A 26,263-nucleotide genomic window follows, 5' to 3' on the forward strand; every position below is an offset into this window, starting at 1 on the left:
AGCGCTGCCGGCCTTGGGGAGCAGCGCGCGGGCGGCGTGAGCGAGCCCAGCCCTGCCCGCTCGCTGCCAGGACCTCTGCACCCTCTTCCAAGAGGGAGCACAAAGAAGCCTGCCGGCTTGGAGGGGGAGCAGAGTGGCCGGAGGAGCCCAAGGGGGAGAGGTGCGGGGAGGTGGCCAGGGCGCCGGGCTCCCGCGGGGCGGTGACAGTTCTGTTCCTTTGCACGTCTCGGTTCAGAGAGGTGGGACAACTGCAGAGCGGCAGGGTGGGATGAACTCAGGCTGAGGACCCGAACGCAACTTTCCCAGTGCTTCCTGGGGTGTAGACGACAGAGACACACCGCTCCGTATATACAAACTTTACACAATAAATAAGGAGCTGTGGGCTGCCTGGCTGGGAAGGCCCGGGACTCCTCTGGTCAGAAGTGGTTCCGGGGCACCAAGCATGGAAAGCTTCAGGGCCTGGGCATTGTATAACCCCAACCCACCCCGGGAGGCAGCCTCAGCCCCAACAGCACCCCGGCATCACAGCTCCCGGGCCCCGGAACCCCTGTCCCACAGGCCTCTGGATGAGGCTCGGGCCCAGCGCCCACGTCTCCAGCCCAGGGAGCACCACCGCGTGCCTCTCCCAGCGCAGAGTCCGCCGTGGGCCCAGTCATTCCGCCTCGGGGCCAGTCAGGGCCGGGCGCCCTGCTCCATCTGCTGGTGCTGGCTGCGCACCGCGAACCTGTTCACGTGCACGGGTATGGGCACGACGATCTTGGGGTTCCTGACGGGCTCCCCGGAGCGGCTGCTCACGTTGCCCGCCTTGATGCGCTTCCACTTGGCGCGGCGGTTCTGGAACCAGATCTTGACCTGCACCTCGCTGAGCTTGAGGGCGTGGGCGATCTGCGAGCGCTCTGTCAGGCTCAGGTACTTCTTGCAGTGGAACTCCTTCTCCAGTTCCAGGAGCTGCTCGCTGGTAAAGGCTGTGCGGCGCCTGCGGCTTTTCCCCCCGGGGGCGGTGACCCCGGCGGCTGCGGGCGCCCCTTCCTCGGCTGCGGCCCCCAGGCTTCCCTTCAGCTTCGGTTTAGGTCCCAGAAGAGCCCCTGGGCCCCCCGCAGAGCCGTCCAGGAAGCCGTCCTCCTCGCTGTCACCTCCGGAGCCCTCTTCCTCCTGCTCGCTGCCTCCGGGGTCTCCTGCGGGGGCCTCCAGCTTCTCCTCGTCTGAGCTGTACGCCTTCCCCTCTGCTGTGGGGAGGGCGGGGAGGACGAGACCCACAGCGGGAGCACAGCCGAGATGCAGGAGGGGAGACAGGACGAGCATCCAGGAGGAGAGCAGAAGAGGTGTAGGGAAGACAGAACAGGGAGACAGCGTTAACCACACAGACCCCACCACAGAACCGTGGGGCGGCAGCGGGCACCAGCAGGCACCCCCTCAGCGTCCCACTACCCCATCTCGTCCTCCCTGCCCCCCAGCTTTCTCCAAACCCGGGCTCAAGGGCCTGATAGACGTGCCCGCGGATGCCACACTCCAAACCCAGACCCTGCGGGTCCCAGGATGTAGCAGCACCAGTTGTGGGCACGTCCCCAGCTGCCCTGGAGGAGGCGCTGTCCACCCTGCTGCGCCCACAGGCCCGGCTGCCAGGCGCTGTCTCCTGCCTCCTCTGATCTAGGTCCGGAATCTCATTTCCAGATGGACTATGGAGGTCCTCTGCTCCTACCCCACTCCCAACACATATCTGGGTCCAAGAAATTCTACCCACCTGGGAGTTGGAGGTTTCTTCAGCGGCCTCCTCCCCAATTCTTAACCAAAGCACCCTGCCACACGGGGGCTCACAGCCGCAGGCCGCCTCCTCGTCTACGGCCAGACTGTCCTCTCAGTTACTCAGCCCAACTCCTTTTGAGTCCTTAGTCTTAATTTAAAATGACATCACTGAGTGTGAGGGCGCACACCTCCAACCCCAGAACTGAGTGTGGGAGGCAGAGACAGGAGGATCACAGGTTTGAGGCCGGCCGCCTGAACTTAGTGAGACCTTCAGGAACTGAGCAAGACCCTGCTTCAAAATAAGCCGGGCGTGGTGGGCACGCTTGTGATCCCAGTACTCGGGAGGCTGAGACAGGAGGATTGCTCAGGTTCAAAGCCAGACTCAGCTACTGAGTGAGAACCTGTTTCCAAATAAAATATAAACTAAGTCTGGGAGTGTAGCCTGGAGGTAGAGGGCCCCTGGGTTCCAGCTCCCACACACAAAAAAGTAAACAGTGTTGTGGGCTGAGGCCCAGTGGTAGAATGCCCCTAGATTCAATCCCCAGTACCAAAAATACAATAAAATGACATCTTCTGGGTAGGGGGCTTAGCTCAGTGGCAGAGGCCTGCCTGGCAAGTGCAAGGCCCTGGGTTTGATCTGCGGCACCCAAAATAAATGAATAAATAAATGAATAATAAAGTGATATCGTGGTTCTCCCCCAGCCCGCTCTGAGCAGCACTGGCAGAGGCTTCCGCTCGGGTTCCAATCCCGGGCCCAGGGGAGTGTGGAGCAGGAGGAAGACAGAAGGAAACGGTGGAGAGGAGACCCTGACTCCCTTAGTAGACGCCTGGTTATTTGTAATCACTGGCAATATAAACATTTTACTTCATAATTCTAAATTTTTTTTTTTTTTGCGGTACTGGGGATGTAACTCAGGGGCACTTGACCTCCGAGCTACACACCCAGCTCAGTTTTCTATTCTTTATTTTGAAACAGGGTCTCACTGAGTTGCAAAGGGCCTCACTAAGTAGCTGAGGCTGTCCGCGAACCGCGATCCTCCTGTCTCAGCCTCCGGAATGCTGGGATTACAAGTGTGCGCCACCACGCCCAGCTTATAATTCTAAAATTTAACTCAGCCAGGAGGATTGTAGGTTCAAGGACAGCCTGGGGAACTTAGCGATACCCCCAGCAACTTAGTGAGACTTTGCTTCAAAATAAAAAATAAGAGCCGGGCGTGGTGGCGCACACTTGTAATCCCAGCATTCGGGAGGCTGAGACAGGAGGATCGCGGTTCACGGACAGCCTCAGCTACTTAGTGAGGTCCTTTGCAACTCAGTGAGACCTGGTTTCAAAATAAAGAGTAAAAAATAGGGCTGGAGTTGTAGCTTGGAGGTAGAATGCCCCTGGGTTCCATCTCCAGCAAATAAAATAAAATAAAATAAGATAAAATTGGTCCAGGCAATGGTGTAATTTGGAGGTAGACTGCCCCTTGGTTTAGTTCCCAGTATATATATATTAAAAAAAAAGGAGTGAAGTAGAATACCTCCTGACCCCCAGTGGCTTCTCCTCAAGAGCCACGGTGACATTCTCCTTAGAGGCCAGGACTAAATATATATACATAGTTTTCTACCTCTGAGCTACACCCCAGGCCTATTTTTATTTTGAAACAGGGTCTGTCTCGCTAGGTTGATGAAAGTCTCACTACTTTCTGAGGCTGTTGTTGAATCTGCGATCCTCCCAAGTACCAGGATTACAGGCATGCACCACCACACCCAGCTTTAGATATTATATATATATATTTTATTTTTATTTTTTGTGGTACTGGGGATGGAACCCAGGGGCATTTGACCTCCGAGCCACACCCCCAGCTCTATTCTTAATTCTTTATTTTGAAACAGGGTCTCACTGAGTTGCAAAGGGCCTAAGTAGCTGAGGCTGTCCGCGAACCGGGATCCTCCTCTCAGCCTCCCGAATGCTGGATTACAAGTGTGCGCCACCACGCCCGGCTAGGATGATATTTTCAACAGTGCCAAAAAGGCAGAGACCGGATTTCAGGGCCTGAAGGATGAACTAATTTAGTACAGCACCTGGGGGGGGGGGTGCACAATAAATCTAAACCGATGATGCTGAGACGAGGCCCCCGGTTCCTGGCAGAGCCTCCCGAGGGCACCTCATCCATCGCTCTGTCTGCCAACAGGTCGGTAAGGACAAGCAGGTTGCGCTCCGCACTGCATCACAGGCGCCGGGGCTGCAGAGCTGCTCCCTGCGCCTTTGCGACCCTGGCTCGGGTGAGGGCCTGCTGGGGGGCGCCCGACCGCAGCTCAGCGCTGGGACACCTTGGGACCCGCGAGGAGGGCAGAGGGCGGGGAACTCACGCAGGACGGGAGCTGGCAGGAAAACTACATGAAGGGCGGAAGTGAAGGGGCTGAACGCTGCAGGAGGACGGAGAGAGAGGGAGAAGACCCTGGCTTTCCCCCAGCCCAAGCATCCCCAGCAAGGCCCGCCATGTGCTCTCTGCTCCGCCAGCAGGGGGAGCCGCGGCCCCCTCGGGAGGCTGACCTCAGTCCCACACCAGCTAGCTGACAAGCTAAAACTGCTAGTCGGATTTGTGGTAGGTATGGATGGCAAACAGTCAAACCGGGTGAAAGCTGCACTTGAGATATTCTTATTGACTAAGAACAGGTCAAAGTAACAGTTCTTTCGTGTGTGTGTGTTTTATTATTATTATTATTATTATTATTTTTTTTTTTTTTTTTGCGGTACTGGGGATGGAACCCAGGGGGCATTCTGCCTCTGAGCTACACCCCCAGACCTATTCTTTATTCTTTGAGATAAGGTCTCACTAAGTTGCAGAGGGCCTCCCTAAGTAGCAGAGGCTGGCCACGAACCTGTGATCCTCCTTGTCTCAGCCTCCTAAATCCTGGGATTACAAGTTTACTCGTTACCACACTGGGCTGGTAACAAACCTTATTTAAAAGCTTTCCATTTATTGGCCGGATATGGTGGCACACACCTGTAATCCCAGTACTTGGAAGGGAGTACTGAGATGGGAGGATCACAGGCTCAAGGCCAGTCTTGACAATTTAGGAAGAATGTCTCAAAAAAGCAAAAAAACAAACAGAAAGCAAGCTCAGGATGGTGAACAGAAAGGAAGCTCAGGATGGTGGCGTACACTTGTAATCTCAGTACTTGGGAGGCCGAGACAGGAGGATTGCAGGTTTGCAGATAGCCTCAGTAAGCAGTAACTCTCTTATCAACCTAGTCAAACTCTGTTTTGAGATAAAAATAAAAAACAGGCTGGGCGTGTAGCTTGGAGGTAGGATGCCCCTGGGTTCAACCCCCAGTATCGTAAAAAAGTGGGTGCTGGGAGTAATGGCACACACTTGTAATCCCAGAATTTGAGGGCCTGAGACAGGAGGATCGCAGCTCACAGACAGCCTCGGCTACTTAGTGAGGCCCTTTGCAACTCAGTGAGACCCTGTTTCAAAATAAAGAATAAAAAATAGGGCCGGGGGTGTAGCCCCTGGGTTCCATCCCCAGTACTGCAAAAAACAATAAACACTTATAATCCCAGTACTTGGGAGGCTGAGACAGGAGGATTATGGGTTCATGGCCAGCCTCAGTAGCTTAGCAAGGCCCTCAGCAACTTAGTGAGACCCTGTTTCAAAATTAAAATTAAAATAGAGATGGACGTATGTTTAGCTCAGAGATAGAATGCCCCTGGGTTCAATCCCCAGTACTGGGAAAAAATTCTATTTTCAAAATTTGATCTAGAAAGTTAAGTTTGGTAGATAAACTATCCTATAAAAGCAAATTTCCAATAGCAGATGCTATCACTGGATGAAATGAACACAAAAACTTGATAGACAGAGCTGGGTGTGGTGGCACATGCTTGTAATCCCAGGATTCGGGAGGCTGAGACAGGAGGATCACGGTTCAAGGACAGCTTCAGCTACTACTTAGTGAGGCCCTTTGCAACTCAGTGAGACCCTGTTTCAAAATAAAGAATAAAAAATAGGGCTGGGGGTGTAGCTCGGAGGTAGAATGCCCCTGGGTTCCATCCCCAGTACTGCAAAAAAAAAAAAAAAAAAAAATGATAGACAAAATACGACTTCACCAGCATTTTTACTTGGAAAACAGTGATTCTGAGGAGCACACGTTCAGCAAAACGAAAAATGTTCAATTTGGAAAGGATTTGAGTAGATGGTCACACAGGAGGGTCCCGTCATTTGTGAACGAGAAGGGTATTGCTGGTGCTGAGGACAGTATGCTGGGTTCCCTGGGTGAGCCTGGGCCGGTGGGAGAAGCTTGCTGCGGGGGCAGGCTCTTAGAGAACACGTGAGCCATGTGAGGTCTCCTGGTGGGGGCTGTTATCCTGCGATCTAGACATCACACAAGGTTTGAACCGCGATTACTCACAGAGCTTACTCCAGGAGTGCTAACCCCCCTCGGGCCCCTCAGGCTTCGGGCGCACCTGCAGGGGCTGCTTCCCCAGGAAGGGCCGTGGTCCAGGGATGCAGAAGCCGCGTATTGGGTCTGGCCAGGCTGGGAGGACATCAAGGGCCACAGATTCTATGGGCGGGGTTCCCCAGCAATAGTGTGCGCAGGACCACACTGGCGGGGCGCAGAGGGAAGCCCTGCAGTCGGAGTTGCCAAGGCCACCTTGGCTTCCTGCCCCGGGTCGGCTCCTCGCCCAGGCCCTGCAGCACAGCGGGGTCTTAGCTCTGATCCCTGTCCTTAGGAGGTTGAGATGAGAGGATCACAGGTTTGAGGCCAGCCTCAGCAACTTAGTAAGGTCCTCAGTAGCTTAGCAAGACGCTATTTCAAAGTAAAACATTAGCTGGGCATGATGGCACAGGCTTATAATCCCAGTACTTGGGAGGCTGAGACAGGAGGATCGCAGGTTCGCGGACAGCCTCAGCAAGTAGTGAGACTCTCACCCACCTAGCGAGACCTTGTTTAAAAACAAAAATAAAATAGAGCTGGGCATGTAGCTCAGAGGTAGAATCTCCCTAGGTTCCAATCCTAAAAGAAAAACTGGGAAAAAGGCTGCAGCTGTAGCTTAGGGGTAGAGCACTTTCTGGCATGCTAGAGGCCCCGAGTTCCAAGAGGAAAAGAACAAGGGGGGGAAGGAGGGAGAAGCTGGAGCACTGGTACACTTCTGTAATCCCAGTGCTTGGGAAGCTGAGGCCAGGCCAGCCTCAGCAACTTAGCAGGACCCTCAGCAACTCAGTGAGATCCTGTTTCAAAAAAAAAGTCATGGAGCCGGGTGGGTGGGTGGCACATACTTGTAATCCTAGTACTTGGAGGCTGAGACAGGAGGATCACAGGTTTGAGGACGGTCTCAGAAAGTAACAAGATTTGCATCAACAGAATGAGACCCTGTTTCCAAATAAGAAACAAAATAGGTCTGGGGTGTAATTCAGAGGTGGAATGTTTCTGGGTTCAATTCCCAGTACCTTACACACATACAAAAAAAAAAAAAAATGTGGTTGGGTGTATCTTGGAGGTAGAACACTCTGGGATCAATCCTCAGCACCAAAAAACAAGCCAAGCCGGGCGTGGTGGGCACGCTTGTAATCCCCGCGCTTGGGAGGCCGAGACAGGAGGATCGCGCTGGTTCGGAGCCAGCCGCGCTAGCTTAGGAGACCCTGTTTCCAAATAAAAATGTAAAAATAGGTCTGGGAGTGTAGCCCGGAGGTAGAAGGGCTTTCAGGAACCCCAGGACCACCAAACAAACAAACAAACAAACAAAACAAAACAAAAAACCAAACAGAAAACCACACAGTGGTGTTGGGAGAAAACGTAGGTTATCTCCCATCTCCCATCTCCCAGAAATGAGACAGAGCTGCCATCTGTCCGCTTCTGCAGCTCGTGTCTCATCTCTGGGCCCAGCGCGGAGCCAGTGCTCTGTTCCCTCTTCCAGATGGTGTGTCCTCCATCATCAGACCGGCAGCGCGCACCTTTGGGGCTCACACTCTCCGGTGAGCTCCGGGGCAGCCAGTGCCCGCGGTCCTCCGTGACTCCGGGCTCTTCTCTCTGCTCCTCCCCACGGGGCCTCCCGGCCATGGCCCGGGCTCAGAGCCCCTCCGGCCCGCACGCCGTGTGCCCGGGGAGTTTTTTCATACCTTTTCACATTTATTATATTATCTTGCCTCCAAGCAACTCGTGGACATGGGCTAGATCTCTGCTGTTATTTGTAGTAATAAGGGGATGAGTAAATGTGTCGGCAGGCAAAGAAAATAAATTTCAGGTAGAGTAAATGACTCCCCAAGCCACAGACTAGGGAGCGGCACTGCGGCCGGAATCGAGGGGCCCCAAGGCGCCGCCATCTTACCCTCCCTCCCACTTGACTTGTTCTGTGTGTGTGTGGTACTAGGACTTAAACCCAGGGGCATTCTTCCTGAGTTACCCCCACAGCCCTATTTTTATTCATTTATTTATTTATTTATTTTTGCATGTCTGGGGATGGAATCCCAGGGGCATTCGACCTCCGAGCTACACCCCCTGCCCTGCTTTTTTTTTTTTTTTTAATTCTTTATTTTGAAACAGGGTCTCACTGAGTTGCAGAGGGCCTCACTTAAGTAGCTGAGGCTATCTGCGAACCGCGATCCTCTAGTCTCAGCCTCCCAAATGCAAGCGTGAGCCACCACGCCTGGCTTCCTATTTTATTTTATTCTTTACTTTGAAACAGGGTCTAAGTTGCTAAGATCCTCATTAAGTAGCTGAGGCTGGCCACAAACCTGCGATCTTCCCGTCTCAGCCTCCCAAGTACTGGGATTACAAGCATGCGCCACCACGCCTGGTTTAGGTTTTTATTTATTTTTTAATTTTTTAATTTTTTATTTTTTTGGTGGTACTGGGATTCCTGGAAGCCCTTCTACCTCCGGGCTACACTCCCAGACCTATTTTATATTTTTGAAACAGGGTCTCTTACACCAGCACGGCTGGCTTCGAACCTGCGCGATCCTCCTGTCTCCGCCTCCCAAGCGCGCGCCACCACGCTGGGCTTAGGTTTTTATTTTGAAGCAGGGTTTTGTTTTGCAAAGCTGCTGAAGGTGGTTTCCTTTTTTTTTTTTTTTTTTTTTTTTTGGTGGTACTGGTTTCCTGGAAGCCCTTTTACCTCCGGGCTACACTCCCAGACCTATTTTTACATTTTACTTGGAAACAGGGTCTTCTAAGCCAGCGGGTGCGGCTGGCTTCGAACCTGTACGATCCTCCTGTCTCTGCCTCCCAAGCGCGGGGATTACAAGCGTGCGCCACCACGCCCGGCATTATTGTTTATTTATTATTATTTTTTTTTCTTTTTGGTGGTACTGGGATTCCTGGAAACCCTTCTACCTCCAGGCTACGCTCCCAGACCTATTATTATACTTTTTTTTTTTTTAATTTGGAAACCCGGTCTCTTAAACCAGCACAGCTGGCTTCGAACCTGCGCGATCCTCCTGTCTCCACCCCCCAAGCGCAGGATTACAAGCGCGCCACCACGCCCAGCTCTTTACTTTTTTTTTGGTACTGGGTATCAAACCCAGGGGCCTTCTGTTGCTGAGCTACACGCCTAGCCTTCTTTAAGGTTTTATTTTATTTTTGTGGCGCTGGGGATTGAACTCAGAGGCATTCTACCACCGAGCTATATTCCTAGCTCTATTTTATTTTTATTTGAAAACAGGGTCTCCCTAGGTTGACGAGAGTCTCACTACTCGTTGAGGCTGTCCTTGAACCTGTGATCCTCCTGTCTCAGCCTCCCAAGTACTGGGATTATAAGCCTGTGCCATCATGCCCAGCTAATGTTTTACTTTGAAATAGAGTCTTGCTAAGCTACTGAGGACCTTACTAAGTTGCTGAGGCTGGCCTCAAACCTGTGATCCTCTCATCTCAACCTCCTAAGGACAGGGATCAGAGCTAAGACCCCGCTGTGCTGCAGGGCGGCAGTTTCGGCTGTCATGCTCTCCCTCCTGTTCCTGCAGGTGTCCCTTCAGAGCCTCATCCGGGCCTCCTCTGTCTCTCCTGGGGCTACTTGGCGGGATGGTAGGAAAGCCTTTCAGGTCAGTATTTCTCCCAAATCCAGAAAGAAAGCTGAGGGTCCTCGTGCATCTGCTTTCGCGGCTGCCCCCCCTCCGCCCCCTTCCCCTCTGACAGCAGCTCCGTCCTTCAGGGCGCTATGGCTCCCTGCTGCCCAGGACCGGGTAGGCCTCGCAGTCACATCTCTCCTCTTTCCTGACCACGGGCCGTCTTCCCTGGGGACATCGGTCATGCTGGGGTCCCAGCCTGGAAATGTAGAGAGCCTGCGCCATGTCCCCTCAGCAGGTGAAGGAAGCCCTCTCAAGAGAGAACCAAGCGGAGGCGGGGGAGGAGCCAGGCCGGGAGCAGAGGGGCCTCGCCATGCGGTTCGCGTTTCTGATCCACCTGGGTACTTTGCAATTACGGGAATCAAGAGATCCTCGTTTTAGCCTAAATTAGGGTTGAGCTACCATCGCAGCAGCTGATAAGGTCCGAGTGAAGTGCTGCTGCCAGAAGCAGCCACGGCCGCTGCCTCCAGGGAGGGAAGCCTGCCCACGTCGCCCGCACCCCTCCATCTCAAAGAATTACTCCATGGTGTCCAGAACTGTTCATAAGAACATCCACAGCGCCGCCAGTGTGAAATTCATCTGGACTTTAAAAAGTCTCTTTAGTTAGTGAGGCCCTCTGCAACTCAGTGAGACCCGGTTTCAAAATAAAGAATAAAAAATAGGGCAAGGGGTGTAGCTTGGAGGTCAAATGCCCCTGGGTTCCATCTCCAGACCCAAAAAAAAAAAAAAAAGTCTCTTTAGCCGGGCATGGTGGCGCACACCTGTAATCCCAGTACTCGGGAGGCTGAGAAGGAGGATTGCAGGTTCAAGAACAGCCTCAGCAAATAGTGAGCTGCTCAGCAACCTAACAAGACCTTGTTTCAAAATAAGCCAGGCATGAGCCGGGCGCGGTGGCGCACCCTTGTAGTCTCAGCGCTTGGGAGGCCGAGGGCTGAGACAGGAGGACCGCACAGGTTCGAAGCCAGCCTCAGCTACTGAGTGAGGCTCTCAGCAACTCAGTGAGACCCCGTTTCCAAGTAAAGTATAAAATAGGTCTGGGAGTGTAGCCTAGAGGTAGAAAAGACCCTGGGTTCCACCTCCAGTACCACAAAAACAAACAAAAACCAAAAAAAACCTGCCATCCCCCCGTACCAGCCTCCCAAGTACTGGGATTACAAGCATGTGCGTCCTCACTCCTGCCCCTTTTTTTTTTTTTTTTTTTTGCGGGTCTGGGGATGGAACCCAGGGGCATTTGGCCTCCGAGCTACAGCCCCTGCCCTATTTTTTATTCCTTATTTTTGAAACCGGGTCTCACTGAGTTGCAGAGGCCTCACTAAGTAGCTGAGGCTGTCCGCGAACCGCGATCCTCCAGATCTCAGCCTCCCGAATGCTGGGATTACAAGCGTGCGCCACCACGCCCGGCTCCTTTTTTTTTTTTTTTTTTTTTTAAGAGAGGAAAAGAAGCCGGGCGTGGTGGCGCACGCTTGTAATCCCCGCGCTTGGGAGGCTGAGACAGGAGGATCGCATGAGTTCGAAGCCAGCCTCAGCTACTTAGTGAGGCTCTCAGCAACTTAGTGAGACCCTGTTTCCAAATAAAATATAAAATAGGTCTGGGAGTAGAGCTGGAGGTAGAAAGCCCTGGGTTCCACCCCAGTACCACCAAAAATAAAAAGAGAGAGGAAAAGAAAAGAAGCTCCAGCGGAGCTCTGGCGGCCCGGGGATCTGCAGGGAAACGAAGTGTGAGACAGGGAAACCGAAAGCAAAGAGAAGGGGCCGAGGTGCAGGTGCACGTGACGGCTGGACTCGCACCCTCCTGGCCGTCCCGTCATGGCACGGCCGCTCGCAGCCTGCGGCACCCCCCCATCAGAACATCTGTCCCCGTCAGCACCCCGTCACCTCCCGCACCACCCCCAGGAGAGACGGCTCCCACCTGGCTTCCCAGGGACGCGCCCCATCTATTTCCAGTGCAAGGACAAACGTGCAATTTTCTTGTATGCAGATCTATTTTGTTTTGTTTCTTTTGATGGATGGAGCCCAGGGGCATTCTAACTCCAAGCCATACCCTCAGCCCTATTTTATTTTTAATTTTGAAACAGGGTATCGCTAAAGCAGCTGAGGCTGGCAGCAAACAAGCAATCCTCCTGCCTCAACTTCCCACACTGGGATGACAGGCGTGCACCTGTTATAACCGGGGGTTATTACAGGGCCTCACTAAGTAGCTGAGGCTGTCTGCAAATCATGATCCTCAGGTCTCTGCCTCCCGAGTGCTGGGATTACAAGCGGGCGCCACCATGCCCGGCTCTCTCTCTAGGTTGAAGAGAAGCTCAGTACTTGCTGAGGCTGGCTTCAAACTTGAGGTCCTCCTGTGACAGGCGTGCACCAACCCGGCAGGTCTTTTCATTTTATCCAAGCTATGAAGAAGTTATCACGCACGCCCTTATTTTTGGGGGAGGACGCCGGGGCACACAGGTAGGGACCGCCCTCGTGACCGAAGCCTGTCCTCAGCCTCAGCCTCCACCCAGCTGTTCACTGAACACTGGATGTAAAGAGAATGACTCCAGCCAGGCGCGGGGGCGCGCGCTTGTCATCCCAGCCTTCGGGAGGCTGAGACAGGAGGATCGCAGTTCGAGAACAGCCTCAGCTACTTAGTGAGGCCCTCTGCAACTCAGTGAGACCCTGTTTCAAAATAAAGAATGAAAAATAGAACTGGGGGTGTAGCTTGGAGGTAGAATGCCCCTGGGTTCCATCCCCAGTACCGCAAAAATAAAAAATAAAAGATAAAAAAAGAGAGTGAATCCTACTGTCACCTTGCCACGGCAGCCGCGCAGAGAAAGGACCAAGGCCAGCAACACCCACCCCCTGCTCCAGACAACCAATCAACAGCCTTTCTTCCTCCCAGGTCCCCAATGGCTTCAGTCTTCCCACACTTCTCTCAGATCCTTTCCTGTGACAGCCACACGGAGCCTAGCTCAGTGCCACCTCCCCACCCTGATGACAAAGCTCTCCCGCCTAAGCCTCAGGCCAGGACCCTGGCCCAGGGCCCAGGGCACAGCGCCCGCCTTTCAGCACTGGGAAGTGACTCCTCCTTCCCCTGGGCTCTTCCTCCTGCAGGGGGGGGGGTGTTTTTGGAAGTGGGGTTATAACTGGGGGTTGAACCTGGGGTGTTTTGCCACTAAGCTACATCTCTAGCCTTATTTATTTATTTATTTTTGCGGTACCGGGATGGAACCCAAGAGCATTCCACCTCTGAGCTACACCCCCAGCCCTATTTTTTATGCTTTATTTTGAAACAGGGTCTCACTAAATTGCAGAAGGCCTCACTAAGCAGCTGAGGCTGGCTTTGCACCTGTGCAATTCTCCTGTCGCAGCCTCCCAAGCACGTCCAGTTCAAAGGGTACCTTTAAAAAATTAAAAATAACTTATGCCACCTGGGCGTGGTAGTGCACACTTGTAATCCCAGCATTCGGGAGGCTGAGACCTGAGGCTACTGAGTGAGGCCCTCCGCAACTTAGTGAGACTCTGTTTCAAAATAAAGAATAAAAAATAGGGCTGGGGGTGTAGCTCAGAGGTAGAACGACCCTGGGCTCCATCCTCAGACACGCAAAGCAAAAAAACAAAACAAAAACTTATGCCAGAGAGTCTTTGGAGTTGATCTCCAGTGCCACAAAGACACAAACAAAAGAAAGGAATAATTTATTAATAAAAGTCTCCTTAGGATAAAAACAGAATCGTAGAGCTGGAAATGTCCACAGAGATCACCTAGTTCAAACCTCTAGTTTTCCTGGCGGGGAGCTAAGGCAGAATCGCGGCGTTTGGCCAAGATGGCTGCGGTGCACTGGGGACACCCGAGCATAACTCTTGGGGTGGTTATCATCCATTCCTGCACAAAGCGCCGTTTTTCTTTTTGGTACTGGGGATTGGATGTTTGAGGTACTCTACCACTGAGCTACACCCTGACCCTTTTTATTTTTTATTTTTTTAATGGTACTATGGATTGAACCCTGGAGGCTTCTACTACTGAGCTACATACACCTCCAGCTTTATTTATTATTTATTTATTTATTTATTTATTTTTGTGCTGGGGATTGAATCCAGGAGCATTCTACCTCTGAGCTACCTCCCCACCCCACCCCTACCTCTATTTTATTTTTTTTTTTTGAAACAGGATCTTGCTGGGTTGCTCAGTCTCGCTGAATTGTCGAGGCTGGCCTCGAATCTGTGATTCTTCCGTCTCAGCCTCCATAGCACAGGCGTTACATGCACACACACTCTGCCTGGCACAAAGTGCTTCCTACCTCAGGATAAGTAACCTTCCTCCCTCCTTCTGGACGGTTCTGCATCGCTGCCTCCCACTGCCCTCAGTCGAGTCCCATCGTCTTCATGACTCCTGGTATAATCCAGAGAGCACCGGTCCTGCCTTCTGTGGCCCCGGGTCGGAAGCCTTTCCCGTTTCTCCCGTGCTCCTTTTTGCGTGGCGCTTTCTGCTCCTCTGGTCCCCACAGTCCCCGGTCCCTCGGTGCAAGGGCCACCGCAGGCCCGTCCTCCCAGGCGGGCCTCTCTGCGGCTCACAGCAGGCTGTCTTCCCGCTGCACCTGAATCCCACAAGCCCAGCGCCTCTCTCCCAGTCCCTCCAGCACACCCACACTGCCTCCGCTGCTCTAAACTGGCGTCCCTTCCAGGGACGTCCTCGGGCTTTCTCTGCGCTCCGAACCCAGGCCCCGGGTGGCTCTGGACACGGCTGCGCAGGGACCTGTGTCCTTCGCGCTGGTCCACTCCGCCTTGGGCTGGCCTTCCCCGGCCGGGGCGCCTCCCACTCCCTCTCAATCGAGGTCTGGCCCAGGCATGGTGCTGCATGCCTGTAATGCCAGTACTTAGGGACTGAGACAGGAGGATCACAGGTTTGAGATCGGCCTTGGCAACCTAGCGAAACCGTTTCCAGGTAAGAAATAAATTGGGCTGGGGTGTAGCTTGGAGGTAGAATGCCTCTGGGCTCAATCCGCAGTACCCCAATACATGTATGCATGCGCGCGCACACACAAGTAATCTGCAGTACCCCAATACATGTATGCATGCATGCGCGCACACACACAAGTAAACAAACAAAGCTCTCTCTGTCCTTCTCGTCGCTCCTGTTGAAGTCCGTCTTTTTGTACCTTCGCCCCAACTCGTGTCCCTTCTTTATTTCCTAATTCCAAACCCATTTCACCAAGAAGACCCTTCTCCTCCACTGCTCGCGGGCAGAGCTCACCCCCGGGTGCCCCACACGGTATTTATCTCGACGCAAAGCACTCGTGCCGTATCACCCCTCCTCCTTTCCAATTAAAACAGTCCCCCTCGCTATTCCAGTCATTGCCTCTCTGCTATTATTCCAGCGTGGACTTCATGCCCATCACTCTGAGAATCCCCCTCCTAATCAACTGTGATGCCACCTCCGGAGCTCCACGCCCCTCCCTGTGCCGGCCCCAGGTGTCACCGGAAGGCGCTACGGCGGCGCAGGGACCCAGGCTCCTGTGCAAGCCTCCTGGTCCTCCTGTGTCTCCACCAGGGGGACTTGGCTGTTTTTGTGCCCTTAACTCCCCCAAAGCCTACCAGTCCCTTCTCAGAATAGTGCTTTTAGGTAGGTAGGTAGGTATATATCATAAAACACATAGGATTATATTTGAGGTCAATTATATTATTACAGCTATCAAATATTTAAAACTGAATTTGTGACATAATAATTTTACTTTGTTCATTAAATAAGATTCCTCCCAAAGAGGATAAACTTACATGAAAATATCTGTGATTTCTCTATTATTACTGTTGTGTGTGCGTGCGAGCGTGCGTGCATGTTGGGATGGAACCCAGGGATATGGTAGCACTGAATTTTAATTTTTTAAATTTTGAGTCAGGTTGTCACTAAGTTGCCCAGGCTGGCTTCAGGCTGGCGACTCTCCTGCCTCAGTCTCCCAAGTTGCTGGGATCACAGGCATATGCCACCACCTATGCTCCGTTCAGTACCTGTGATTTTTTTTATGGTACTGGTACTGGGGATGGAAGGATGGAACCCAGGGGCATTCTACCTCCGAGCTACACCCCCTGCCCTATTCTTTATTTATTATTTTGAAACAGGGTCTCACTAAGTTGCAAAGGACCTCACTCAGTAGCTGAGGCTGTCCGAGAACCAGGATCCTGCTGTTTCAGCCTCCCGAATGCTGGGATTACCAGCGCACACCCCTACACCCAGCTTAGTACCTGTGATTTCTAGCAGTGCCAAAAACTTCCTATGTTACTGAAATCACAGTGATGTCTGGCCTACACTTATAATGAAGGAAAACGCTGAATTTTAATTACAAATTAGTAACAATAAAAAGTTCATTTTTCTCTCACCTCCAGTTAGCAGACCCCTGAGATCCAGGTCCATGGAGTCCAGGTTGAAATCCCTGCTTTAAGCACCACGGCATCAGGCTTGAAAGGGACATTAGAAACCACATGGACCAGCCAGGAGTGATGGTGCAAGCCTGTAATCCCGGTACAGGGGAGGCTGAGACTGGCGGATCATGGGTTCCAGGTGAGACTAGCAACCTAGTGAGACCTTGTTTCAAAACAAAAATAAAAAATAAAAATAAAAATGACTAAGCCAGGCATGGTGGCTCACGCTTGTAATCCCAGCATTTGGGAGGCTGAAACTGGAGGATAGCGTTTCGCGGACAGCCTTGCTACTTAGTGAGGCCCTTCGCAACTTAGTGAGACCCTGTTTCAAAATAAAGATTAAAAAATTGGGCCGGGGTGTAGCTTGGAGGTTGAATGCCCCTGGGTTCCATCCCCAGACCCGCAAAAAAAAAAAAAAAAAAAAAAAAAAGACTAGGGAGTCGGGCGTGGTGGCGCACACTTTTGTAGTCCTAGCATTCGGGAGGCTGAGACTGGAGAATGGCAGTTCACGGACAGCCTCAGCCACTTAGTGAGGCCCTCTGCAATTTAGTGAGACTCTGTTTCAAAATAAAGAATACAAAATAGGGCAGGCAGTGTAGCTTGGAGGTTGAATGCCCCTGAGTTCCATCCCCAGATCTACAAAAAAAAAAAAAAAAAAAAGACTAGGGTATAGTTTGGAGATAGAATGTCCACTGGGTTCAGTCTCTAGTAACACACACACACACACACACACACACACACACACACACACACACACGAACAAAACTTTTGCTTTAGGATTCAGATCAGAAAACTGAAGCCTACAGAAAGCTAGGTGTGGTGGCGCATGTCTGTAATCCCTGTACTTGGGAGGCTGAGACGGGGATCACAGGTTCGTGGCCAGTCTCCACATCTTAGTGAGGCCCTCTGCAATTTAGTAAGAGTCTGTTTGAAAAATAAAAAAAATAAAACAGGGCTGAGGGTATAGAATGGAGGTAGAATGACTCTGGCTTCAATCCTCAGTACCAAATTAAAAAAAAAAATTACATGACAAAATCTTTCAAAGTGTTTTGAACAGACAGGCATGATGTTGGGAGATTGAGACAGGGGGATTGCAGGTTCAAGGCCAGCCTCAGCAACTTAGTGAGGCCCTCTGCAATTTAGTGAGATCCTGTTATCAAATCAAATGGGGCTGGTGGTGTAGCTCAGAGTAGAAGGTCCTAGGGCTCAATCCCCAGTCCTCCCACCCCCCACAGTGTCTTGAACATACTAAGCCCATAAGAGGCACACGATACAATGTTCCCTGGTTGAAAATGGGTGATTTGCCAATTATACATAACTAATGCATGACAGAGCCAAGACCCGAACCCACGTGTCTTAACTCCTTATAAAATACCCTCGGGAGTCACCGCAGTGGTGCAGGCCCATAATCCTAGATCCTGGGGGGCTGAGACAGGTTCACAGCCAGCCTCAGCAACTTAGAGAGACCCTGTTTCAAAATTAAAAATAAAATAGGCCCGGGGAAGCCGGGCGTGGTGGTGCACGCTTGTAAACCCAGTGCTTGGGAGGCTGAGACAGGAGGATCGCACAGGTTCGAAGCCAGCCTCAGCTACTTAGTGAGGCTCTCAGCAACTTAGTGAGACCCTGTTTCCAAATAAAGTATAAAATAGGTCTGGGGATATAGCCTGGAGGTAGAAAAGCGCCTGGGTTCCACCCCCAGCATCACCAAAAAAAAACCCCCAAAAAATTGGGTTGGGGAGGTAGCTAGCAGTAGAATGCTCCTGGGTTCCCTTCCTCATACCCACCCCCAAAGTTTCTTGATCATATTAATACAACATCTCACTGTATTCATTCTCTCAAAAGTTCTAGGAAAGATGCAGGGCGTGGTAGCACACGCTTTTAATCCCAGCGCTTGGAAGGCTGAGACAGGAGGATCACACAGGTTCGAAGGCAGCCTCAGCTATTTAGTGAGGCTCTCAGCAACTTAGTGAGACCCTGTTTCCAAATAAAAAATAAAATAGGCCTGGGAGTATAGCCTGGAGGTAGAAAGCCCCTAGGTTCCACCTCCGGTACTTAAAAAAAAAAAAAAAAAAAAGATTCTAGGAAAGTATAGCCTGGTACCCTTAGTACTGCAAAATAAATAAATAAATAAATAAATAAATAGAAAAAATAAAAAAATAAAAAGTAAATAAATCTCCTGCCAGGCTTGGTGGTGTATGCTGAGACAGTAGGATTGCAGGTTCAAGACCAGCCTCAGCAACTTAGTGAGACCCTATTTCAAAATGAAAAATGTAAAGCCGGGCGTGGTGGCGCACGCTTGGCATCCCAGCGTTTGGAAGGCTGAGACTGGAGGATCACGGTTCACGGACAGCCTCAGCTACTTAGTGAGGCCCTTTGCAACTCAGTGAGACCCGGTTTCAAAATAAAGAAAAAAAATAGGGCAGGTTTCCGGGCATGGTGGTGCACGTTTGTAATCCTCGCGCTTGGGAGGCGGAGACAGGAGGATCGCGCTGGTTCGGAGCCAGCCTCGCTGGCTTAAGAGACTCTGTTTCCACATAAAAATGTTAAAAAAAATAGGTGTGGGAGTGTATACCGGAGGTAGAAGGGCTTTCAGGAACCCCAGTACCACCAAAAAAAAAAAAAAAAATAGGACAGGTGGTATAGCTCAGAGGTCGAATGCCCCTGGGTTCCATCCCCAGACCCGCAAAAAAAAAAAAAAAAAAAAAAAAAAAAAAGAAAAATGTAAGTTGGAGGTAGAATGCGCCTGGGTTCAATCCCTAGTACCATAAAAAAAAAACTTGGTGTGTGTGTGTGTGTGTGTGTGTGTGTGTTTTACTGGGAATTGAACGGAGTGTTCCACCACAGAGCTATACCCACAACCCCTTTTCACTTGTACCTTAAAGCAGGGTTTTACTAAGTTACCACATGCTGGCCTCGAACCCGCAATCCTACGGTCTCAGCCTCCTCCCTCTTGTTTCTAACAGCAGAAGTCTGGTTCCACATCCCATGATCATTTCCTGTTTACCTCTTCCACGTACATATAGTCTCTTGACATTCATAATGGATACCTATTCAGAAATTAACTAGTGGCCGTCTACAGAGTCCCCAGCTATAATCAGGTGCTCAGCTACGGCAGTCAACACTCAAACATCATTCTTCTCAGGAGCCCCCCGTCACCAGCACTGTGGCAAGCTCTATTCAGAAATTAGCAGATCTTTTTCTGTTTAGTTTTTTTGTGTGTGTATGTATGGTACTGGGGATGGAACCCAGGGGCATTCTACCTTCAAGCTACACCCCAGCCCTATTTTTTATTCTTTTTTGAAACAGGGTCTCACTGAGTTGCAAAGGGCCTCACTAAGTAACTGAGACTGGCGGTGAACCGTGATCCTCCTGTCTCAGCCTCCCAAGGGCTGGGATTACAAGCGTGCGCCACCACGCCCGGCTTCGCTTCTGCACCATCCCATCCCACCCCAAACGTCTGCATTTCTCCACCAGGCCCGAGGCTGGCGCCTCTGTGTCAGACTCTCCCTGTATTTTTAACTCCCCTCTAACCGGTGTATGTGGAGGAGAGACCAGCCCTGGCTTCCTAAGCTTCTGAATCCGGGCACTCCAACCTCCTTCTCCTGCATGAATCATTGCCCCGGACACTCCCAGTTCTAAGTGTGTTTCTACGTTTCCCCACACAGCTGTGTTCACGGCTCTTCTGGCCTCAGCTTCCTCTTCACGGTGTCTCTGCCTGTCACGCGTATCCACCGCTCACCAGCACACACGATGGCTCTGACTGCTCTCAGCCCGAGCTCACGTGCACCGCCAGACACACAGACAGTCTGCCCAGCTCAGCCCAGGCAAAGTCCTGTCCACCTCAACTCAAAGCTCCTCCCCCCACGCACTCCACAGGACTCAGTTCTTATCACTCTTCTTTAGTTTCTGGTACTAGGTTGAACCCTGGGGCATTCTACCTTCAAGCTATATCCCTAGTCCTTTTTATTTTGAAGCAGGGTCTTGCTAAGTTATTGAGGGTCTAAGTTGCTAAGGCTGGTCCTGAGCCTGAGCTCCTCCTGTCTCAGCCTCCCGAGTCCTGGGCTTGCCGGCGTGCAGCACCATGCCTGGCTTCTTACACCTCTCTGGGGTCACGATGAATACGGTCACCACGGGCTACACGAGGTACTGAGTGCCTGCCACGCAGCTATGCAGACCAAGACGTGCTGGAGTGTAAAACAGACGCTGGCTATTAAGGTTCCGTATAAAAGGAGGATATAAAATACCTCACTCACGCTCTCATGGATCAACACTGCAATAATATTTTGGACGCACTGGGCTAAGAAGTGTTATTAAAATTCACTTTGCTTTTTTCTTTTCTCTTTTTAAGGTAGCTAATAGAAACTGTGCCGTTATTTGAGTGGCTTGCGTTACACCTCCGGTAGCACCACACCGGCCTCTTCTGTAGATATACCCCGATTTCAGTGCTGGGGACCAAGCTCAGGGCCTTGTGTATGCGAAGGAAGCACTCCATCCTGAGCTGCACCCCGCGCTGCTGAGCCGGACCTGCCCCAATTGTCCACACCGCTCCCCAGGTGCCAAACCGAGACTTCAACCTGCCCCTCAATACCTTTCTACCCCGTTATTTCTACACATAGTGTTCGTGCATCCGCGAATACAGATGCTACCTCTGCAATCAAATCATCACGAAGCTCTTCTTTTCCTCCATCGGTTCTTGCACAGAAGTGGTATCTGTCTTAACTCCTAGCCAGTTAGAAAAAAAATAATCATCCCTGTAATTCCCTAAGAAAAAACTTCGCTCGCCTTTCTCCAGATGGACCTGTCTCCACTCTAAGTCCAGTGAAAGGGGCTGGTGATAGTGCAGCCTTCAACAAACACAACTTGCCAGCCGCGGTGGGCACGCCTGTCATCCCAGCACTCGGGAGGCTGAGACCGGAGGATCCAGGTTCGCGGCCAGCCTCAGCTACTTAGTGAGGCCCTTTGCAACTCAGTGAGACCCTGTTTCCAAATAAAGACTAAAAAAAATAGGGCTGAGGGTGTAGCACGCAGGTAGGATGTTTCTGGATTCCATCCCCAGTACCGCAAAAAAAAAGGAAAAAAAATACAACTTAATGATAATTTCAGCTCAACTGTCACCTGCCCCCGACCCACCCGGAGAGCAGTTTTTTCTTTGTCCCTTCACAGACTGAATTCCTTCCCCAGCCTCTGCTGATGTGGAGGTCTCAAGCCCATTATCCGCAGCAGAGAACTCTCTTCTCAAATACTCCAGTCTAAACCCAACACGGAGCGTTGGTTCCTCCAGCATTTCAGCACGGCCACGCGCATCGCTCCCCCGGCGGATTTTCTGCCTGGTGCTTCTGGAATTGCAAGTCCTTTCTGCAGCCACCCGAGGGGAGCCCACCACTGGGAAGGTGGGCATGGGGGCTGGCAAGGCCAGTCCGGGGAGCCGTGCTGGGCGACCGGGGCGACCAGAGGCAGCGCCACAGGCGAGGCCCCACCGCCCTTCATGCTTCCCGTGAAGTTGCCCCCCTTGCTGCTCAGCCAGCACCTGCCGCGCCCTTCTGTGTCTTCCTGGGCTGAGGAACGACCTTCATCCTGCGACTCTCAAAGCCCTTCTGGGCAAGGTCTCCCTCCCATCATGCTTAGCGACCAAGCCCCTGGCCCACACTCCAAGAAAAACACACCTCCTTCTGCTCCCAACATATTCTTAAGATGAAGATCTGTCCGTAGTCATTCCATATAGATCCCAGCTCCCCATCACTCCCAGTACTTAAAGCCCTTTTCTTTTTGGCACCGGGGATGAACCCGGGGCATTCTACCTGAGCTACAACCCCAGTTCTATTTTACTCTCTTATTTTGTTAATTATTTATTTTTGCGGTGTTGGGGATTGAACCCTCTGAGCTACACCCCAGCCCTGTTTTTTTTATTCTTTATTTTAAAACAGGGTCTCACTGAGTTGCTGAGAGCCTCACTAAGCAGCTGAGGCTGGCCTTGAACCTGCGATTCTCCTGTCTCGGCCTCCCAAGTATTAGGATTACAAGCGTGGGCCACCATGCTCGGTGCTCTTTTATGTGGAAACAGGGTCTCACTAAGTTGCTGAGGCTGACTGCAAACCTGCGATCCTCCTGTCTCAGCCTCCCAAGTACTGGGATTACAGGCCAGCGTGCCTGGTTGCTGAAAATCCTTTAAAGAAAATTACTCCTACTGCTGAAACTTTCCACCTGTCCCTCTGGTATTTTTATTTAGCTAACTCCCAATTCTCCCAGAGCTCTTCTGGGCACACACGCATGCATGTGCGTGATATCTCTCTCTCTCTCTCTCTCTCTCTCTCTCTCTCTCTCTCTCACACACACACACACACACACACACACACACACACACACACACACACACGTCTGGTGACACTGAGCTCAGCCGAGTCCCTCTTCTAACAGACAGCCCTCTCCTGCTTCATACCCTTGTGTTCCCAGGACACAGCTCCCTCCTCCCTCCGTCCCTGTTTTTCTAGTGGTGCCCCTCTGCTCTTCTTGTCCTCTGTTGCTATCTGGTTTGCTAGTCAGTTCTCAGTCTTCTTAGAAAGAGTCCCATTGTCCACGTGGATCAAAGCAGGAGCGGCCGGGGGCCTGGAGGAGACCTGCGGTTGGCCCCACTGCCGCTCCCTGGGTCTCCCTCCCGCCTGCCCCTCCAGCTCCTCCCTTCCCCAGGTGCGTCTGCTGCGCCTCCACATCCTGCTGCCATGGCCATCTCTCTGCCGGCCGGTCCTCTCTCCACTGGGCCTTGGGACCATCTTCCCCCGAAAGCCCTAGAGTGCTCCTCAGGCCCCGCTTACTGGTGTCCACACCTAGCAAGGGCTCCCCGCCGCTGCCAGGCAAGCTGTCCTCCCCAAGTCCTCCTTAGGGGATGCTGCTCTGACTTTAGTGATGGAACCCACCTGGTCCAACCAGGTGCAAAAGAAGAAAGACAGACAGACAGACAGACAGACAGACAGACAGCGGCTGAATCCCGAAGCCCAAAACCCGGAACTGAGTAGGGAAAGAGGAGGAAGACCGACTTCAGGGCAGCCCTCTGCGGCGGGAAGGATGCTGAGCCCTCTGGACGGTTAGGGAGGACCAGAGGCGCCTGGTCAGGAAGAGCCTCTGCTGGCCAAGGACTCTGGCATTCCCTTCTGGTCAGCTGGAGTGTGTGTGTGTGTGTGTGTGTGTGTGTGTGTGTGTGTGTGTGTGTGTGTGTGTGTGTGGTCACCTGCCCCTGCCAGGCTGGAGGCGCTGAATGGATGAGCGCAGGATGCTGCTCGGGAGGGCTAAGCCTCCCAGCCCACACTTGCGCGGCGCCCTGTTTTTCTTACACGGAGCCCTCCCAATCCTCTAAGCTTTGAACACCGCGGTCTCCCTGGACCGGGAAGGCGGTTCTGGTTTCCGAAGGCTGGGGACCAACACGGGGCGGGACGCTGCGAGTGAACTGATTCTAAACAGGGCTTGGCCGATCTGCTTCGCCTCCTCCAGAGGGTCCAGGGAGCCCGAGTTCTCCCCCAGCGGGGCCCGGGCTCAGATGCTGCACCGGGGCTCCTGGGCCCCGTCCCGCTCAGCCGCCCGCAGCCCCGCCGCCTGGGCAGCCCGGGCAGGGGGGGAGCCCCTGGCGGCGGGCACGCGGGCGGCGTCTGTGCGGGGAGCCGCGGGCCCTCTGGCGGGGCGGACCCTCTGGGCGGTCGGGGGCCCCGCGGACCCTCTGGCGGGGCGCAGCCCGGGCGGCGGTCGGGGGTCGCGGGCCCTCTGGCGGGGCGGTCGGGGGTCGCGGGCCCTCCGGCGGGGCGGTCGGGGGTCGCGGGCCCTCTGGCGGGGCGGGCCGGGGTCGCGGGCCCTCTGGGCGGTCGGGGGTCGCGGGCCCTCCGGCGGGGCGGACCCTCTGGGCGGTCGGGGGCCCCGCAGACCCTCCGGCGGGGCGCACTTACCCGGCGCGCTCGGGAAAGTGTCCGCGAAGTGCGGCGGCGGCGGCGGCGGCGGCGGGGGGGGGTCCTCGGGCTCGGGGCGGCCGCGCGCGGCGCCGGCGGCCAGCTCGGGGGGCGCGTAGAAGGCGTCGGGCGGCTCGGCGAAGCTGGGCAGCGCGGTGGTGAGCGCCACCATGGAGGGCACGGCCGGGCCCAGCCCCGCGCAGAAGGCGCCCGACAGGCGGCCGGCCAGCGGCGCGAGCGGCAGCGGCGGCGGCGGCAGCACGAGCGGCCGGCAGGGCAGCAGCATGGGGTAGCCGGCGTAGAGCAGCGGCCCGGGGCGCGGCGCGGGCGGCGCGATGAGCGCGTCGATGGAGAAGCCGGCCGCGCCCCCGGGCGCCGCGCCGCCGGCCCGCTGCATGGCGCCCGCGCCCGGGCCGGGGCTGGCGGGGCTGGCGGGGCCGCGGCGGGCGGCGCAGTGGGGCCGGGCGCCGCGCTCGCGGCTCATAAGGAGGGAGGGGCGCGGGCGGGCCGGGGGCGCCGCCCCCCGGGCTCATCCATCTTGCTCGGATTACGCGCTGCCTCCGCCCGCGCCGCCGCCGCCGCCGCCCGCCCCGGCCGGCCAACTATTATTAATGGAGATGGATGAGCCGGCGCCGCCGCCGCTTTGTGAAAGTTTGCGGCCCGCCCGACGGCCGGCCCGCCCGCGGCGGCAGGGGGCGCCCGCCCGCCCGCGCCCCCGCCCTCCCGCCCGCGCCCCCGCCCGCGCCCCCGCCCTCCCGACGGCCCGCGCCCCCGCCCTCCCGCCCGCGCCCCCGCCCGCGCCCCCGCCCTCCCGACGGCCTGCGCCCCCGCCCGCGCCCCCGCCCTCCCGATGGCCCGCGCCCCCCACCCGCGCCCCCGCCCCCGCCCTCCCGACGGCCCGCGCGCTCGGCTCCCGCGGCCCCGGGCCCATGCCGCCCCCCCTCCCCCGGCCCATGCCGCCCCCCGCCCGCCCGCCCTTTATTCTCCTCCTGTTGGGCCGGCCCTTTCCCGCCGCTCCTTCTCTACCGGCCGGCTCACTCTGTGTCCCCCATTCTTGGCCTGTCTCTCCTGTCCGTGCGTCTGTCCCGCGCCCTCGTTTCCCCCTCGCTTCTGCTATTAATTTCCCTGATTGGCTCCCGGCTGCAGCGCCGCTGATGAGCCCTATTCATTCCGGCCTGACACTCTCGACCTGCCCCGGCTGATTGCTGGGGGCCGGCCCCAGGAGCGCTGATGAGCCCCAAGGGTCAGCGGCACTAATTACCCACTAATTGCGGATGACTCGCTCACCTCCCCCGGCTCTCAGACACGAGGTGGCAGCGCCTTTTACTGTCCCCCACTCCTGATTCCCAGCGGTCGAGGTGTCAATCCAGACCCAAGAGGCAGAGGCACTTTGGCTTGATGGACGCCACGGGTCAGAGGGCAGAGACCTGAGACGGCGCAACAGAGGGCTGCCCGGCCGCAGCGCGGGGCTAGCCGGCTAGAGCGGCCCCCGGGCCCCCGGGAAACGGTTACTCCAGTGGGAGCCCGGAGACGCAGCCGTCGACATTAGTAACAACAGGGCCAGGCCAGTTCAGGAAGGTGCGGTTTAGGTAAGGCGGGAAGGGGTTCTGCTGGGGAAGGAGCAAGGCGAGACAGAGCCTGAGCTGCACGCCAGGGCGGAGCAGGACCGGGGGACGCTGGGCCTCAGTGACATTTGTCCCAATCAGGAGCGTTGCGTCCGCCTGGTGAATACAGCTACTGTCAGGCTGATGTGTTTAAACTCAGCGGCCTGGAAGACTGTCGCCAGGGTGGGGAGACCTGAGAAGGGAGCTTTCTCCATGTGGTATTTGATGGCCACGTCATTAGGCAAAGGGAAAGAGCGTCTCAGTTCCCTGCTGGTGTGATCTGCCTTGGACTCTGCAGAACACCCAATGACACGTCCACGAGCTGGGTCTGCTGGGAAGACGTCACCATGGCCTTAGCTCAGGCCTGGAAACCCCAACTCACCATTGACGTGCGGAGACACAGCCTTGTCTGAAGACGGTGTCAGAACCACCCTGTTAGATTAACCAGGCGCGTGGCAGCAGGGACGTGGAAGACATGGAAGCCCACACACCGAAAGTGCATCGTACTTAAAAAGTGCGGGCCACGTCCTGGCTCTGATGGCCTCACAG

General features: G+C 54.3%; 1 protein-coding gene across 1 annotated transcript; it reads right to left on the reverse strand.

Moving 5' to 3' along the window:
- Window positions 1-672: 672 nt before the first annotated feature.
- On the reverse strand, window positions 673-24,643 carry GBX1 (gastrulation brain homeobox 1; the record flags this gene model as incomplete). Its single annotated transcript, XM_080701128.1, is given in 3 exon segments — window positions 673-1,226; window positions 24,111-24,571; window positions 24,573-24,643. Coding segments are annotated over 3 exon segments (1,086 nt in total).
- Between the last annotated feature and the right edge of the window lie 1,620 nt (window positions 24,644-26,263).

The sequence above is a fragment of the Muscardinus avellanarius genome (assembly GCF_963383645.1).
Source record: "Muscardinus avellanarius genome assembly, chromosome: 9".
NCBI lineage: Eukaryota > Metazoa > Chordata > Mammalia > Rodentia > Gliridae > Muscardinus > Muscardinus avellanarius.